At 40.7% G+C, this 18,758-nt stretch overlaps 1 protein-coding gene across 7 annotated transcripts in view; it reads right to left on the bottom strand.

Annotated features, from left to right (window-relative positions):
• The window catches only part of MAST4 (microtubule associated serine/threonine kinase family member 4), a 390,562-nt gene that overhangs the window by 177,722 nt on the left and 194,082 nt on the right, over positions 1 to 18,758 (bottom strand). Inside the window, exon 2 of one of the 7 annotated variants that reach the window (XM_033110324.1) lies at positions 18,485 to 18,565. The exons of the other annotated variants lie outside the window; for them this stretch is intronic. Within the exon in view, the coding sequence (XP_032966215.1) occupies positions 18,485 to 18,565 (81 nt within the window). The remainder of the gene's footprint in view (positions 1 to 18,484; positions 18,566 to 18,758) is intronic. 7 annotated transcript variants of the gene reach the window in all.

Here is an 18,758-nt window from a genome sequence, read left to right as displayed (position 1 = left end):
TTACTGATCATCTTCTCTGTGCCTGGTACTCCATCATCCTCAACAATGAAAGAAATATGTTAACTACCCCCATTATGTAGATGAGGTGTACTGGGTCTCAGAGATACAATAGCCCCAAGTCCCTTAAAGCAAAGGACAAAGCTATATGTGCCTTGCAAATGATAAGTTAGACATTGAATTGAATAACTGCCTATTTGCCTTTAAACCATCATCCTAAATCCCAACATCTGTCAAAATCATGAGAATGATCAGATTGAGAGTCACACATTCAGGATGCTGGAAGAAAGCTAACGAGTGGCCATCTGTGACCATGGAGAAGAAGCACCACAAAGATAAGTGACATCAACTAATGTCTCAAGAGCTAAACCTATCTTGTGATTTAACTTAGCGTCTCACCCACAAATGCTGCCATTTATGATGGCACTAGTGACATTTCATATCCTCTTAATGAAGAAGCTACACATAAGTGTTGAGAGCATCAGAAAAGCTCACTGGCAATCAGGGTTGGGACTTTAAACCATCTATCTACCTTTGTGAAATGAAGTCAGCTATACAGCCAAAGCAATACTCACCACTGAGCTCCCTAACTACAAAATGCTATATAAATGCTATGTGCTAAATAAAAGCTGTAACTCTGATAAATGGGGTAGCATTCCTTAATACATATTGTAGTGTACTTCAGATTGATACTAAACTAAATTTAACTAGACAATGAACGCTGGGTAGTTGGGCAAATTAATCACCAGCAAAAGGGCACCGCACTCCAACAGTGGGTACAGGCTGGCAACCTCCTTTGAACAAATTGCAGATAGGTACTTTAATGAGGGAGAAAATATGAGCTAACACAACTGTAGTCAAATCAGTTCCTACAGGAGGAAAAGCACATTAACTGATGTGCTGATATCCGCCGCCAAAATATCAGCTAGGGAGAACAAAAGGCTGTCAAAGCAAGATGCCATTAACTAAGCCAAGACAGCCCAGGCTTTCAATGGGCTGAAGCTGCAATCAGACATTCTCATGGGAAACATGAGTTTTGTTTCTAATGTCAGTTCTTTAAGTGATTTTTATTGACGTAATTTTTTTTAGGATTCTCTAGTTCTCGCTGACTACCAACAGGAGATTCCAAGAACTTGTCATGATGACTTCAGATATACACACTTTGATAAATAATAAAAATTTCCTGTCATCCTTACCTACTCTTTTATGACATAACTTTCCTACCTATGCAGGTAACGGTGTCCAGACACATTCATATCACTGGAGTGCATTTCTGGGTGACCCTTCACACCAAGTGAGACAATTTACCAAACGCTTACAGTAGTCTCGCTTTATCTGCAGGGGATACATTCCTAGATCCCCAGTGGATGCCTGAAATTGCGATAGTACCAAGCCCTACATATACTATGTTTTTTCCTACACATACATAATTATGATAAAGTTTAATTTATAAATTAGGCACAGTAAGCAATCAATAATAATAAAATAGAAAAATTATAATATATTATAGTAAGTTATCTGAATGTGGTTTCTCTCTCTCAAAATATCTTACTGTACTGTACATACAGCATGGATACGCTGGACAAAGTGATGATTCATGTTCCAGGCAGGATGGAGTGGGATGGTGTGAGATTTTATCATGCTACTTAGAACAGCATGAAATTTAAAACTTATGAATTGTTTATTTCTGGAATTTTCTATTTAATATTTTTGTACTGTGATTGACTGTAGGTCATTGGAAACCGTGGAAAGCAAAACCACAGATAACTGTGGATTACTGTATTAGAATCAACTTTAGTCTCCTTAAGTAAAAGGCAGAAGTTAAAGATGGTTGAGCCCAGATGTCCAAACACACACACACACACACACACACACACACACACACACACACACAGTGATTCCATGGTTCAGAACGGAATAAGGCTGATGACGATGTTAAAAAAGAAAGAAAACACCACCTGCGGAAAGCTGAGATGTGCAAAGCCATCACACAAGGAGAAGCCGGGTCTTGGCCTTGCCACTTTATAGTTTCTGAGACCTCTGGACAAGTAACTTAATCTCTGTAAATCCCAATTTCCTCGCCCATAAAATGGGAAAAACACCACATCTTCTCCCACAAAGGGGAGGCCTCCCATCACTAGGGGCTGCCTCAAGCATTACAAAAAACTAAGTGATGGAATACGGTTCAAATAAATAAACAGTAAGAATGACCTCACTGGGCTTTAATGAGGAACCCTTCAGAGTTTGTGAGAAGTATCCCTAAAGTGGAGAGCCCTTCACAATTACTGAGACAAATTGATCTTGGCAGAGATGCTGAGTTTTCAATGCTTCTTCAGAAGCAATACCACTTCACAGCGCTCAGAACCAAAGTGGGTCAGAGAGTCTCTTGAAAAATGAAATCCCAAAATTAAATGGGGCAAAAATAAGGCAGGCCCTAACCTTCCTTATCTCTCAACAGCCCAAATCAATTTACAGGATCATGGAATGCATGCTCTCCAAGCATAACAAACTAGGAATTTTGTTTCGTTTTGTTTTATTCATTTATTTTTTTCAGAAGCACCTGAAGCTTCTGCACAATTTCCATCAAAATAAATTCAATGCAACTATGCCAATTTCAGAAGACAATTTCCAGTGGCAAATCTACGCACAGGAGCTGCCGTCCTCATCCTCATCTCTACCATCACCACAGTAAGTACTGTTGACTGATCATAGTGCTTATTATTTTCTTCCCCGTGAAGCCCCCTTGGAATCTTTCTCAACACATATTTCTGAATGGATCTTACCAGAGTAGTCCAAAAGAACTATCTATTATTAACCATCCCTAGAATAGAGAAATGATCAATTGCTTATAGTCAATGGCCTTCCAAAATAAAAATGTCTACTTTGGGCTGATAATTTCCAAATAAATGAAAACATTAATATTAAATAGTTTCATTCATCAAATCAATATATTCAGCAATTCTAGGTAATATTTTTCATGTACCCCTCACTAGGAGGCTTAAAAATAAATAATGCGATTTAAAGTCACACATTGTATTTTATAATGAGATAATGTGGAAAAGGCGGCAGGTTACAAAATTTTGCCTTGCAAGTTTTTGTGCCCAAATGATCGTCCCCATAGTCAATTGCACAGAGCTTTGGGGTCTCAGTCCAGTGCTATTTTTTTCTTTAGCACAATCCTTGTTCTTTTTGAGTAAAGAATGGTAGTCTGGCTAACAGCCACCCTGCCGTCCACCTCCATGAGAGAGGGAGAAGGAGAGAGCGAGACTTTTGCTACTGCGAGAATTCCTCAGGCTCCTCGTTGGCACCATAAGCAGAAAGAGCTCTTCTGCCCAGCTTCTGGGGCGTCTCTAGAGGATCTACAGACTATGGGCCCAAATCGAATTTCAGGCTTTTCAGGTGTGTCTCCAATCAGAGCATTAGGCTTCCTCTCCAGTCAACTGAACTCAAGAAGTCTCAGTTGCAGGTTGAACATGCCTTCCCAAGGCTAGTCCCTGCTCCCCGAACTGAAAACTGTTGACTTTTTATCCTTCATCTGGACCCCAACCAACGGCACAACGAGCAAGGTGGATTTTGTAGAGCATGTGCCAACCTCTCACAATTTAAAAGAGGCCTCTGTGTCTCTGTTGATACCCCCCACAGCTCCTTCCACATTATACATAACGTCTTGGAAACACTTTGCAGCTCCGGGATGCGTCCCCAGCAGCATGTTGGATGTTTCCACTTGGTTGTTATGCCATCAATTTCAGACTGGACATTACTCAACATGATTAAAAGTGAACTCAAGATCTCCAAAAGGGAATTTTCTCCTGACTTCCCTATTTCTCTCTGAGATACCACAATTCCTCCCATCTACATAGTGTCTCCCATCCTTCAGCAGGTCCTGCAGACTCTTCTGTCACAATATCCGTCAGGTCTTCCTGCTGTTACTCAGTCGTCTTTCTGGTTCTGTTCTTACTGCTCTTTTTCTGCACTTTGCTTCTCTCCACTCTATTCATATACTATTTCTCCAGTGCAGCAATCTTGTTAACCTGCCATTTTCCTGGTTAAAAACCTCAGACGGGTCCCACACTGAACTAATAAAAGCCAAAGCTTGTAGACTGGCCTGGGAGACACTCAACAGTTTGTTTCAAGACTTTCTTTTCCATGAAAATCCCCTCTATCTACACATTCTAGTTTCCCTTCAGCTCTTGAGCAAGCTCTGCACCCCCGAACACGTGTGTACCCTTCCTTTTCTTCCCACTCCTCTGCTCACCCCTCATGACTTTCCTTTCTCCTCTCACTTACTTCGCTCCTAACTAACCTTCATAGTACAGTTCAAATTCTGCTTTTCAATTCCCAAATCCTCTGGCTGCCCCACATATGTAGCCTTCATAATATAATCCTTTACATTTTAGGTTTTTTTTCAGGTGTCTAGGCTGAACCAAATTGTTACTTAAAACCAAAACAAGCGCCAAGAATATCAGAACAACTTCCCTTCTTGACATCTCCCATGGCATTAGCAGAGCAAGCCAACTGGGGTTGATTACCTTTTCTGACTGACTGATACATTACAACTTACAAAGACTTTTAGGATGACTTCCTAAGAAGACTGATTTCTAAGCAGAGTCAAGTAGAATGGGTACATTTTAGGTCTTCCCTTGAACAAACATACTCTCATTGGTACAGCTCACCCAAGGGCCATCTAACCTTGGAAGCTCTTACACCATATAATTTTTGGAGGGAAAGACTGTTTCTGATTTTACTACTCTGTTAAAATAATCATGATATTTCAAAATGTATCCTCTCTCATATTCATTCATAGGCACACTCACAAACTTATACATATAATAAAATAGGGCCTCAAAATAAGCAAGCAATATAAATTTTGTGTGTGTGTAATTTTATAACAACACTACTTTAGGCAATAGATTCTGCATTGAAAAATAAAATCCACTTTGAAGTTCCCGAGACGCAGAGAATAGAAATGAAAATGCCTTTGGAGACAGGATAATTTTAGAGTTCCAAGTACTGAGTTCAAATCCTCTGCACCATTGCCATATTTTTAAAATGCCACTGGAATGCACAAAGTTTATGCAAAAACTGGTAAAACAATAAAACAATTTTCTGTCACATTCTTTCAGTTCTGTTTTCACAAAAGAATATAACCTTAAATGGAATGGATTCTCACTTATTTTTCTAACTGTGGTGGTATATATATATATATATATATATATATATATATATATATATATATATATATATTTCTAATCTTTTGGAATGAAATAATGGTCAGTAGAAGCTCAAAGTATACCCTGATGGGTTATGACAGTGGAGGACAGTGACTGATGTCCAGGGAACTATGAGGAGGAATCTATGAGGCCAAACATCACCAATGGCCTGAATACACAAAGCCACACATAGAGGCATTAGTAGTTTATTCAAATGTGTATAGCTGCTGTTGTAATCAATGAATTAGAACAATTTTAAGTGTTCTAGAATTCACAGTCATTTTATGCTTTCCATCTTTTCTCAATCAAGAGACATATTCAGTCACGGTATTATGTGGTATGTCCTGCAGAATGCCTGACATTAAAAAGGATCCCTCCCAGTCACAAAAGTGACAGCATCTTTATCACATCCCTGATGCTGACTCCACACATCAGACTAGCTGTTTCTTTGTCTGTTTCTCATACATGACTGAAAGCTCCCTGAGGGGAGAGATGATATCTCATATACCTTCATCTCGCCACCACCCCTGGCTCACAGAAGCAAGATGGTTACCGAATAAAATAGGGAACATGAAGGCCTATCACTGGGGTAAGTAGTGGGAGCAGCTGTGCAGGGCATGAAGCTGAAAGCGCAGGTCTGCAGCAGTGTCTGCAACAGGAGACTCTTTCTCTCTGGCTGCCAGAGACAAAGAGTGAGCCAAACCAAGTGCTTTCCAAGAGGGGTTAAGGCCCTGGAAGCCTGGAACTGCAGTTAAGTCCGTGGCTTTTACGTAGATCCTTGGATAGGCTTACCCAGATCCCGTTGCTTGTAGTGTGTCAAGAAGCCACCATGCACATGGAAACTGCAGAGGCAATCATTTCATGACAAGGAGCCAAAATCTACTGTCAGTAGACACCAAGGGATTCTCTCTTCCATGCATATATAGATAGATATGTGGCCCCACACCTGCTCAAAGGCGTTCAAAACCTGGAAGGTTAAAACAGCACTTGAAAAGGGAGTAAGTCCCTTGGACTACGGGAAATAGGGCTGGTCATCTTCCAACTTTTTAAATTGGTCTTTAAGTTTGAAGGATGCCCTTGAGGTTCCACCTCTCACATGTCTGTCCCTGATCTCTCAGGCCACAATGGTCTGTCCCTTTTATGAACAAATTTTTATGAGCAGTCTGTACTGTTCGCTGGTTCTAGTTATCAGAAGGAGGCAGGGTACTAGAATAAAAGGAGCCCTGGACTAAGAAAACCTGGTTCGAGTTACATGACTCCCTGCAGCCTTTGCTCCTTCTTCTATGAAACGGAGGTAAAAGTGCCAACCACATAGCTCCCCCATGGTTATCTGACAGTCACAATAAAAATCAGAGAATGTACAGTTCACCATTATATTTGGTTCCTAGAACTTCTATGATAAATTACCACAAACTCAGTGGCTTAAAACAACAAAAATATATTAATCCACCTAATCACAGTTCTAGGGGCCGTGGTCCAAGATCAGCATCAATAGGCCAAAGCCAAGGTGTCAGCAGGCCATGTTTCCTCTGGAGGGGCTAGACAGGGAGAATCTATTCCCTGTTTCTTCTAGCTTCTCTGTGTGTAGAAATCCCTCTGCCTCTCCCTTATAAGGAGGCTTGTGATTGGATTTAAGGCCTATCAGAATAATTCAGCATAATCCCTTCGTCTCAATATCCTTAAATGAATCACACATGCAAAGGCTGTTTTTCCAAATAAGATGACATCTACAGGTTCCAGGGATTAGGATCTGACAGCTTTGGGCCACCATTCAGCCCACTACTTCTATCACTAACTACGCTCTTACACCCAATCTCTGCCCCTTCTTCTTTTCTTAATTCTCCTCATCTAAACTGGAATAGAAATTCTTTGAGGATAAGAAGAACTCTGCAAGTCCCATGAGGCTTTTAAGGTATCATATACTTAGTAATAAATAATTATTTATTCATTTAGAAAATAAAACTTCTATTTCACTCAATTTTTAGTTACCAGCATTAGATCCCACATAAAAACTATAACACAGTGTCAAGATTTTCAGTTTTTCTAATTCTAAAATAGCCAGACCTTCTGTTCAAAGAAGTTTGAAGAAGCAGAAACTGTATCCTAAATGCTTCCACTGTCACTGCCAAGTGCCTTGCAGTGAATGTCATTTGTGACGCACTGTTAGTAATGGTTGCGAATATCACCAGAATCCCAAGGCAGGAGAACTACGAGAAGTAAAATGGCAGCAAAGTCCAAATGAATGAATGTGAACCCCCTGCAGCCTGATTCATCTCAGTGTCAAAAAGTAGAAAAGCAATAGCTAATGTAAAAGACCTTGATGTAGGCTCAAGATGGGGAATTCGTACATTCATTTTTTTCCAACAGGTTATTTGCTGAAAATGTACTACGTACCAAACTCCAGAGACCCAATGGTGAACAAAATAGGTAAATCCTAGCCAGTTTTGGTGGTTTCATTCTAGTTGGGAAAGATGAACAAACAAACAAACAAACAAACAAACAAACGTTATATATCGAGTGGAGCTACACACCACAGGAATTACCATGAAGCACGTTTAAAAAGGCGTGGGGAGGGCTCTCCTGGGGGACTGATGAAGGCCTCTGTTGCAATGACACTTAGTACAGATATTAAGGAAGTGAAGGAGATCAGGTGATTGGGGGTGAGGAAAAGTTTCTCATGCTGTTCTGTACAACTAGAACATTTTGTGCCACAGATTGAAGTGCTCAATGACTAATGGGGTCATGTCAAAAGGGCCCAGGAGTCTGCTTGAAAGGCTTCCCACTGACGAATTTTAGGACAACCTGACCAACAAAAAGAGGAATTATGGTCATGGATTATTACATAACAAATATGTATTTGTTCTCTATTTTATTCCTTAAAAAATGGATGAATCAATAGTAATACTCCTAAAAATGGGAGAGGAAGGAGGAAAAATTCTTTTTCAACTGAAAAACACCTCCTAATACAGAATTAGAAAGCTGTCATTCGACATACAGCTAGAGAGTATCTGATTCAATTAATAAGGTCATCAGTAAACGCAAAAACCACTGGATGAAAGCTTGTTGAGAAGGGGATAGTCACGTGAACTCAAAATGTCACCCCAGAGATTACTTAATAAAGCAAAAGGAGTAAACAGCGCCACAAGGGGGAAAATCTGGCAAACACCAGATTTTGGACTTCCCAACGTGACGCTATGAGGAAGACATCATCATCACCCATTCTTGCCAAATATGTTTGACCTAAATCTAGTGATGAAGAAACCATGGGATAAATTGAGATTGTGGTTGGGATAGTCAACAAAACAGTTGTCATGTACTCTTGAAAAATGCCAATGTTATGAAAAGACCAAAAATAAAACAAAATAAAATAAAATAAAACTATTCTACATTAAAGGAGACTAAAGACATATAAAAGCTTAATACATAATCTTTAATTAGATCCTGGATTTTAAAAAAAAACTATAAAGAACTATTTTTGAACCATCAGAGCAATTTGATATAGACTGCATATCAGATAATAGTTGAATCATGTTCAATTTGGAAGCATAATAATGATATAATAATATCATGGGTATGAGGGGTATTGTTTTTAGGAGATAAATGTTGAGGTATTTAGGGGTGAAGTGTGTGAATATCTGCAAACTATCCTCAAATGGGAAGGAAGCAGGAAGATAAAGCAAATGCGGCAAGTTAATTGGTGAATCAAGGTGAATATGCACGTGGATTGGACTATTCTTCCAACATTTTGTGTAGGTTTGGGATATTTTTTTAAAGGTGAAAGGGTAGGGGGAGAATATTTCAGGAACAGGGGACAATAGGCCCTGACACGAACAGGCTTAGAGCGGTCAAGATAAAGCAGACTCCAATGTGGCCAGAAGGAAATGAGTGAGAGGCGGCAGGAGGCAGGCGGCAGGACAGGAGGGCAACCACTGGAAAGCATTAGCAGACAAAGTGACAAACACTACAAAGATCACTCTGAGAGCTAGATGGAGAATAGGTCATAGGAGGGCAAAGACTGATCCAAAGCAGGAGGACAGGTTAGGAGGCAAATCCAGGGAAAAGTGATGGACGAAGGCGGTACACAGAGATGAGGAAGAAAGTAGATCGCGAAGGTAGAATGAACAAGATTTCCTAATAGATACACGCGCATGCACTCATTGCACACACTGAAAACAAAAGAGAACAATTAAAGATGACATTTTGACTCAGAACTTGCTTGACATTGAGCCAAATTCCTATTTCACGTAAAGAGGAAAAACAAATCTGATACCGTTGCAGGAGAATAAATGTTCTCTCACTTTGTGGTAACTCCATACTGTTTTACTACCTAGATCCAGTAATAATTCAGCTGACCATACTGTCACGGGAAAAGTTAGAGAAAAACCAAAAAAACAAAACAAAACAAAACAAAAATCCATGAACTTCAGCTCGTCTCCTTTTTGCCTGGGACTATTAGCACAGCTATCCCAGTTTCCTAATATCTCATCAGTCACCGTCATGTTCAATTAGAACACGCAACATCCTTGATACAAAAGTCAGGTTTTGTAGTTCATTTTGTAGTTCACTGGAAAGCTGCATTTCCAACAGCATATGAAGCTAATAATGTTAAAACAGAACACTCATCTTGGAACTCTTCACGAATGTTACCTAATTAATTCTTACAACACCTCCAAGAGATATTATTATCCCCATGTTAATGCTGGAGAAACTTGAGACGGTGCTTTTTTAAAATCCTGCATTTGTATCACTCCTCTTAGTGAGACACCTCTGTGCTTCACATTATCATTACAATCTGATGCTTTCAAAGAATATCACAATTTAATTATCCCTATCAACAGAGTAGGTGGTAATGGCTGTAGCCACATTTTAAGTGTAGGAAATAGTTTTTTTTAAAAAAATGATGTGAAATGGCGTTTCCCCTATAAAATAATGCTGTAACAAAATGGAATATAGGGCAGAATCTTCCCCCCCAATACACACACCCAAATAATTTTTTCATTTATGCCAAGGTGATCTAATAAATAAGTGATAACTGCTGAGGCTGCATAGAGTAATTTCAATATATTCTAAAACCCAAATTCCAAAAGTTGGGTAAGTAAATTCATCACAAAATTGGTCCAGGAAGCCTATGTAATTCACAAAGAACGTCCTTGAGTGATTAGCGCCAAAGGAGTGTTTGATGGTGGGCGCTACAAGCGAAGTTTCCTGGCTCCTTGCCCATGGGGCTCCTTCTTCAGGCCTAAAAAGGCTTGTCTTCTAACAGGGCTCAAATGGTCTGGGACCATCACAGCAGTGATGAGACAGTGTCACCCCCACAGCAGCAGCAGGGCCCCTGGCTGAGCGAGCCGGGCACAGACCGCTCAGGTTAGAGCAGCGGCAGGTATCAGAACCGCTGGGGCCCATGGCCTGATTTCCAAAACGAAACCAATTTAACCCTGATTGCATCATTCTAGGCTCTAATTTTTTCTTTTTTAAAAGAGGAATGTAGGGCATCACAACTCAAAACATGCTCCCCAACCCCATACTCAACAACTCAACCCAAGTACTCTCAACTGAGGACTGAAAATTTACGTGTATGGTGAAATGAACCAAGCAGAGGAGCACTGGACGAATAAAATCACCTCCCTTGTGAATAGAATACTCTATTCTGAATGCAGACGTAAATGACTGCAAACTGAAGTGTGCTGAAGGAAAACACAGATAGTGCAGCTTTGCGCCATAGACTGAGAGTGAGCTCTCTCTCCAGATGCTGGAGTTTGAACCAGATTGGGCCGCTTTCTAGATATAGTAAGTGGATATAATTTGTTGTCCAAACTTGGAGGGTTTCAAAGCGAATGGGGGCACTTTTCATAACCACACTGGTACAATACACATACATAGACCCGAACCTGGGCAAACCGAGGTGTATGGATCTAGAGATAGGTCTGTTTCTCTGTGCCTCAGTTTTCACCTCTGTAAAATGACAATAGTAACCTTTGCCTCACAGACGTGGTGCGAGAACAGCGTGAGTTAATATATGTGAAGCACTAAGATCAGCATAGCAAGCTCTCACTAAAGGTTGGAAACTAAACCACTGCACGTGCAAATATCTAAGTTAGCAATTTTGGCTTCCCACCCAAGTCAGTAGACCAAATAGGAAAATCAACATGAAAAGGTGAACGCAAAACAAAAAAAAAATGAGACTCATCATGAAAAAAACCAAAGCCCTGGAACAGCTCTCAGGGCCTGGCGTACGGAGACACCTACCTATGCGTGAGTGAGCTCTAGGAAGACTCATGTGCTCCAGGGACCCAAGGGACCTGGAGGCTCTGCTTGCCATGTGACCTCACAGGACCTCATCCCCCAGGCTCAGTACCTTTATAATAGGTAACTTACAATATCAGTTCAAAACATAATGTGTTCCAGAATGATTGAAGGAAACTACCTGAGCATCTGTCTATAGTAAATGTATTAAACTCGCCTTTCCCTATTACTGCTAACCACATGAGTCTATAGCCACCTTCCCCCAGCACCCCGATACCATAGACATATCATCTCATTTCCCCCTTAGATGCTTAGAAGCAACAGAAGCCTCCAGGTGGTGGCAGAACCCGGGTGGAGCCAAGAGAAGTGCTAAGTGGCCTGTCCACACCTCCACTGCCCCTGCAGTGATGTTGGAGATTGCCAGGCTTCCCCATCTCTGCCCGGCCCCACACGATAGGACCAGCAAAGTGCTCATCATCAAGCTCTCTCTGCTCAGCAGAGCTGTTCCTTGGAGTACCTGCATTCAACAAATTCAGTCCTACATCTCAATTCAGAAATAAAACTCAGGGATGCATAAGGCAATTCATTAAACCATCGCATTCACAAAAGCCTAGGGACTGGTATCCGTAGAGTACAAAAAAATTACCATCTGGTGCCAACTTCTTTAGATTTTTTTCAAAGAGAGAGAATAAAAATAAAATTAAAAAAAAAATGGTCCTGCTGATCCTATAAAGTAAATGAAACTAAAAAGGTTTGGCAGTCAGGTGACTTTGCCACACATACAGGCTTCCTGTGAAAAGGAGATACAAAATCACAACATATTGCCACAGATTTGGTAAATGCTTATTACGTCTGCCCCTCACCATGGCAACAAGTGAAATGAGGGTAATTCAGGCAGCCGTGAATACTCAGTAACCTTTCTAGCAGCAATGGGACAAAGAGACAAGCTCCTAGAAAAACTGTCAATTGTCCCTGATGCCGTCTTCTGTTAAAGTAGTGTCGTGCCTGTCCTGCCCCCTACCCTTAGGTCCCATTCTTGCTAATACAAATTTATCATGCAAAATATCTCTAAGCTATTACTCTTATATTGTCAGTGAAGGTGGGATTTGCAGATGAAGACATTGAAGGTCCATGAAGTTCATGACTTGCCCAAGGTCACAAAGCGTGTATGTGGTGGGGGCAATGACCAACACCCAGGTACCTAGTGCGTTGGGCCCCAAAACTCAGTTCCTCCAGGGCCTGTCAGGTAACGTGGGTGTAGGAAGCTATTCAGGCAAGGTCTGCAGTATACTGAAGAACAGGAGCCCAGTAGAAGAAGGGTGGCAATGACCTAGCTGTAGACTAGACAGGGATCACACCATGAGGGAATACTGATTTACTGAAGGACCGAGGGCTTCGGTTGTCTGCAAAAGTAATTCAGGGCGGTTGTCCGCCCAAAGTCCCCAATTCAGAACTCTCTTGTTGGTTTCAAGCACATTCAATGACAACCATGAATTAATTTTATTAAGTATCTACTATAGACCAAGTGCTATTATAAGTGCCAAGGAAGAGGGCAGTAAGCAAGACAGACGGGCCTCTACTCCGTGGAGCTCACATTCTAACAACCTGTCCTTAAACTGACTTGTTCTCTTCAGGGTGTGATCTGCCATGACTTCTAGAACATTTTCTCTGCCCCTCACCATAACCAGGCATAATCTCTAATATACCCTGAGGTGTACCTCCCTTTAATAAAGACTTTCTACTTTGTCCTTGAACTTCACTTTACTTATAATTGATACCTGGTCACTTTTTACATTTGATGGCTATAGTTTAATATTTATGGAAGAATCAAAATGCATACCCTACCTCTCAGGGTATCAGCACCATTCTCAAATCATACATACCACATATGTATATGCCATGTTTTGAATACAGGTGAAAACATGAGAACAGGCTTGAGTCCCAGGGACTAACAGCCATCCATTCCCATCCATTCATATTTATGGAAACTAGACTACATATGCCAGGCACCATTTTAGGTGTGCAGTTACACATTTGGGGAAAAATAAGACAAAAATAATTTTCCTCGTGGAGTTTATAGCATGGTGGCAATACTATTCTCTGAAACTGGTACTGTATCCTACCAGCAGTGTGGCATGTGTGTTTTCAGTCACAGCTGAAACAGGGAGACATGGACTTAGGAGCAGAAATGTCATACCTGCTCTACTGCCAACTCCAGCAAAGCTGACTATGTGTCTATTACCTTGAGACTCCAGGAACCAAACTGAAAGCCCAATAAAAGAATGGAAGGAATAAAATAGAAGGAGTACAGGAAATGCAGTAGATTCTCTGATGGTTGCCATTCACTCAGAAGTTGGGGCATGCAATGGAAATACAAAAGAACATCACTGCATTATGACAGAAATGTCACTGAGTCATGGTGGCCAGCCCCAACCTACTTCTTGGGTCCCTATTGAGGGCAAGGCATGCTAGGTGCCAGTGAAGATGCCAAGAATGTAAAATGAGGTAACTTCCTTTGGAATCCTGCTATCTAATCATAGTCGAGATTACGAGCTGGCTTAGGTTACATTCACATTACTCATAAGGCACTGATGTCATCACTATATGAACAGCCACTAAATGGCTGTCAATTTACGCACTATGGACTGTGGAAATCCTGAATGGCTACGGTAGCTTCCAAAGGGAGAAAAGGAAGGAATACAAAAATTCCACTTCAGGTTTTTGAGATGTTCTCTGTCACATCGGTACTGATAAACTGACAGTCTGGCCATTTGTTTTTCTTTTTTCAGCTGGTGGACCAATTGTGTATTTTGCCTTTCTCCAGCTGTGCTAGAAGACCACAAAAGTGTCAGAATTTCAGGATGGAAGGCCCTTTGGGAATAATGTGGTCTAATACTCCACTCGATACAAAAATGACCTCCACATCTTTCCAGCTAAGTGGGAACTTGACCTTCTAGGGAAACTTCCAGTGGCATAAAACTGATGGTCTGATGGTGCAGCCCTTTCCACATCCAGAAAGCTTTCTTAGAAAATCCTTCCCCTCATACTGAGTCAAAATTTGCCTTGCTGCAGCCTCCCTGCAGCAGGGCAAGGTTTCATTCTTGAGACATACCAAACGAAACGTAAATTTCATTCAGCAATTGAGCTGCCCTGAAGCTGCAGATCTCTTATTTCTGGGCAACCTTCAGGAAGCGTGCGCTGGAGAAGCCCAGGGAGATGGAGACCTAACTCACGTTTCAGCACACTCTGCCTCCAGGGCTTTACTATGAAAGGAACAGAATCTTCCATTGTCATATTTAGAAACTCTGGGGCAGCCGGACGGCTCAGTTGGTTAGAGTGGGAGCTCTGAACAACAGGGTTGCCGGTTCGATTCCTACATGGGCTAGTGAGCTGCACCCTCTGAAGACAATGACTTGACTTGGAGCTGATGGGCCCTGGAAAAACACACTGTTCCCCAAAATTCCTCAATTAGAAAACAAAAACAAAAAACAAAAAATAAAACAAAACAAACAAACAAAAAGAAACTCTGTGTGTCAGCTCCTCCAAAGAGCAAAGATGCAGTTGATGCTCATAAAAAAGAAACAAAGAAGAATCTGACGCATCATAATCACTGGGAGAAAAAAAGTTCTGTTCAGGGATGAAATAAATGCTCTTTTATGGTACTATCATGAACATATTTGGAATCTCCACAATTCATATCAGATGATCATTTGAGGGCACACTATCAGATAAACCCAATTCCAAGCTGCCCACCACACATCCCTACTTACAGACGTCTCAATCTGTTCAAGGCCCGACTCATCATTACTATATTTCCCTCTCTCTCCAACTCTGCTTTCTGGGGTTCCATTCAATTAATGCTAGCAATCTCAGTGTCAATCATTCACTCAAAATTATCTACTAAACACCTACTATGGGAAACTTTCTTTCATCAACTTCTATGACAAAGACTGCTATTTACCAAATTCATATTCTCTGTTTCTTGGACACACGCAAGCTATATTTTCCAGACTTCCTTGTTCTTAAGTGTAGTCAGAGTACTAAATTCTAGGCAATGAAATGTGACTGGAAGTGATGTGTGCTTCATCTCTCATGCTCTTGCCCTTTCCACCAGCTGGATGTTGATGCCCAGGGCAACCTTGAAGGCCATCTGCTGAACACTCCCTGGATCCCTCAATGACTGCGTGGAACAGATCTTCTCCCACACTCTTGGTCTGTGAGAATTATAACTGTATTATTATATATTTATTTGGTGGTTGATCTGTGAACAGCACTGTTAATACAGCTTCTACTTCCAATTCAGTTATTCATTCTTTAATAAACATGTCCAACACTTACTATATTCCAGGCATTGAGAGAGGCACTGGGGGATAAATGGCTAAAGGAGGTCAAAAGGTCTACCTAAACCAGATAAGTAAAACTCAGTGTAAATGATCTCACAGTAATACGTATGTCTTACGTTAGTCACAGTGGAAACATCTGAGACTTCATTCTGAATCCCAGCCTAGTTAAGCTACTTCATCTCTAAGCGTGTTAGCATCTTCATCTATAAACAGAATCAATATTCTTTCCTGCCTCACAGTAGTGTCAGGTGGACTGAATTGAATGAAATAATGGAGATGAAAGCAGTTGGTCAACTACAAAGTATTTTGCAAACGTTAATTTAATTCATTGCAATTGTCCTAATCCAGGACTTGTTACTTATGAAATATTATACCAGCATCCTTGTTGGAGTTTCTGCCTAAAATCCAATCTAGTCTCAATTCTGGTAAAAGTAAATTTTCTCGTGTGAGATCGGATTGGTTATTTCTTTATTCAAAAAAAATCTTCCAGGGGCCGGCCCGGTGGCTCAGGCGGTTAGAGCTCCGTGCTCCTAACTCTGAAGGCTGCCGGTTCGATTCCCACATGGGCCAGTGGACTCTCAACCACAAGGTTGCCAGTTCAATTCCTCAAGTCCCACAAGGGATAATGGGCAGCGCCCCCTGCAACTAAGATTGAACACAGCACCTTGAGCTGAGCTGACGCTGAGCTCCTGGATGGCTCAGTTGGTTGGAGTGCATCCTCTCAACCACAAGGTTGCCGGTTCGACTCCAGCAAAGGATGGTGGGCAGAGCCCCCTGCAACTAGCAACGGGACCTGGAGCTGAGCTGTGCCTCCACAACTAAGACTGAAAGGACAACAACTTGAAGCTGAACGGCACCCTCCACAACTAAGATAGAAAGGACAACGACTTGACTTGGAAAAAAGTCCTGGAAGTACACACTGTTCCCCAATAAAGTCCTGTTCCCCTTCCCCAATAAAATCTTTAAAAAAAAAAAAATCCACTCTGAAATGTTGACAAAATGAAAGTCAAAATTTTTAGCTCAGTATTCAAGATCTGACATAACATGTTCCCAAATAAATTTTTAAGTCCATACCAACTCTGTGTAACTCCATGCTTTTCTTCTCTTCTGTCCATCCTATGTTCTAGCTACACACATCATTTCTACAATGTGCCACACACTTTCTCACCTCCTGGCCTTTGATTTGTTCTTTGTCTAGTTTTGTCCTTCACCACAAACTCGCCCATTGAAACACCAAGATTTTTCAAGGTCCAGCTCAAACATAAGCAGTTCCAAAAAAATCTTTCTTCAAAACTACTCTTCAGAACTTCATCGTCCTCTGTACTATCATAGCATTTACTCTGACACTCTTTTCTACTAGTGATAGCACCTTCATTTTGAATAGCCTATTGTCTTGAGAAAGAAAAATAAAGAAAATGTGAATATTTAATGAAGACCTGTTACAACTACTTTGGTTGGATCACCCAAAATAGACAAATTACAAGAGTAATGGAGTTCTATGCATTGTTAGAAAACTATTCCTATGCTTTAGGATCTATTATATTCAGAGGATGCTTTATAAAGCTATTATGTGGAACTTTCATGTTGAAAGTCACTTTTATAATAATAAATATAATCCTGTCAGTAAAAGAGTAGAACCAAAGTTCAAAGCCATTAATTCATTTCCCCAGTCAATTCTTCTTCACAGATTCTAGTTCAGTCTTATGTTAGAAAAATGAGAAGAACAAATTTGTTAAATTGTCCCACTGATATCACCTAAGCATAAAGCTTTTAAGTTAGTATTTTAAGGAACTGGCCATGAGTGGCAAATTTTTCATTAATTTGCATTTATAAAAAAAAGTATTCATTAATAAATAATTTAAGTCACTCTTTCCATCAATGAGAGTTTGATTCTACTTTCCCCCTTAGGATTAAAAGGAAAAAAGACAGGAGGGAATGCTGGGTACTCTATGCGTATCTTCTGATTAGATACGGGAAGACTCACTATATCCATAGATATTGAATTCATGAAGATTCAATTAGAACATATGTACTATACATACAATACCAGAAGTATTTTCTATCATGTAGTCTTGTCACAAATGGGCTAAAATGCAAGTAGAGTTCCTTGGCGGCAATTCTCTAAAGAACAACGAAAAAGAATTTATTTAGCTGCCTATGAGTGAAGGGGTGGTGGGGTATGTACCTGGGCATTCTGAAAAAGACCTAAAAATACTAATCCGTTTAGACACTTTCAATACTTTAGCCTGTAAACAACAGGATATAAAACAATTTGTGGCAACAGATATTATGATACTCTAACACAAATTAGGAAATGTTTTCTAGAAATTGCAATAAATCGTATCATTGTAAGAGATGGATGAAAAGTTGTACAATTTAGTGCAGCTCGTTTCCTAAGAAAGCAATACGACAAACTGCAATATCCACACAGGAGTCAAACAAACAACTAATCACCAGACACTACGTGAGGTAACAGCAAGATGTACTAAGTGGCATAAGCCCAGCACCTTTTTTCAGTGCTCTTGTAAGTCATCAAGTAAACAACTCAACCAGTTTCCGCCCTCTCTATGTTAACACAAGGATGACAATTAAGGAAAAAAAACACACCACAACTATGTATTGTGTACTGTAGAGTCCAGCGTGTTCAAACGCCACGGTGAACCCCGGCCGGCGGCACTGGAGTGCGCTTACCTCCAGAAGTGAAAAGCGAAGAGAGGGCTGCAGGGACTGCCTGGGCTGGATGGGGTTGGACTCAGGCTCCTTGGAGTGAGACTGAAAGTTAAAATAATGTCATTCCAAGTGGGAGAAACGATGGCAGTAAGAATAGTATAGCTCATTAAAGGGACTGTGTTCCCTTTAGGCCAGAATCACTACGACATGCCTGTCAATACCACCGGGTGATCATCTAATCACTTGTCCTTTGTCAGCTCTATCATACAGAACAAGTACAATGCTTCCTGCTGAA

The sequence above is a fragment of the Rhinolophus ferrumequinum genome, chromosome 7 (genome assembly GCF_004115265.2).
Source record: "Rhinolophus ferrumequinum isolate MPI-CBG mRhiFer1 chromosome 7, mRhiFer1_v1.p, whole genome shotgun sequence".
In the NCBI taxonomy this organism is placed as follows: Eukaryota; Metazoa; Chordata; class Mammalia; order Chiroptera; family Rhinolophidae; genus Rhinolophus; species Rhinolophus ferrumequinum.
Note: the sequence above shows the minus strand (reverse complement) of the source record. Positions and strands in the feature narration are given on the sequence as shown.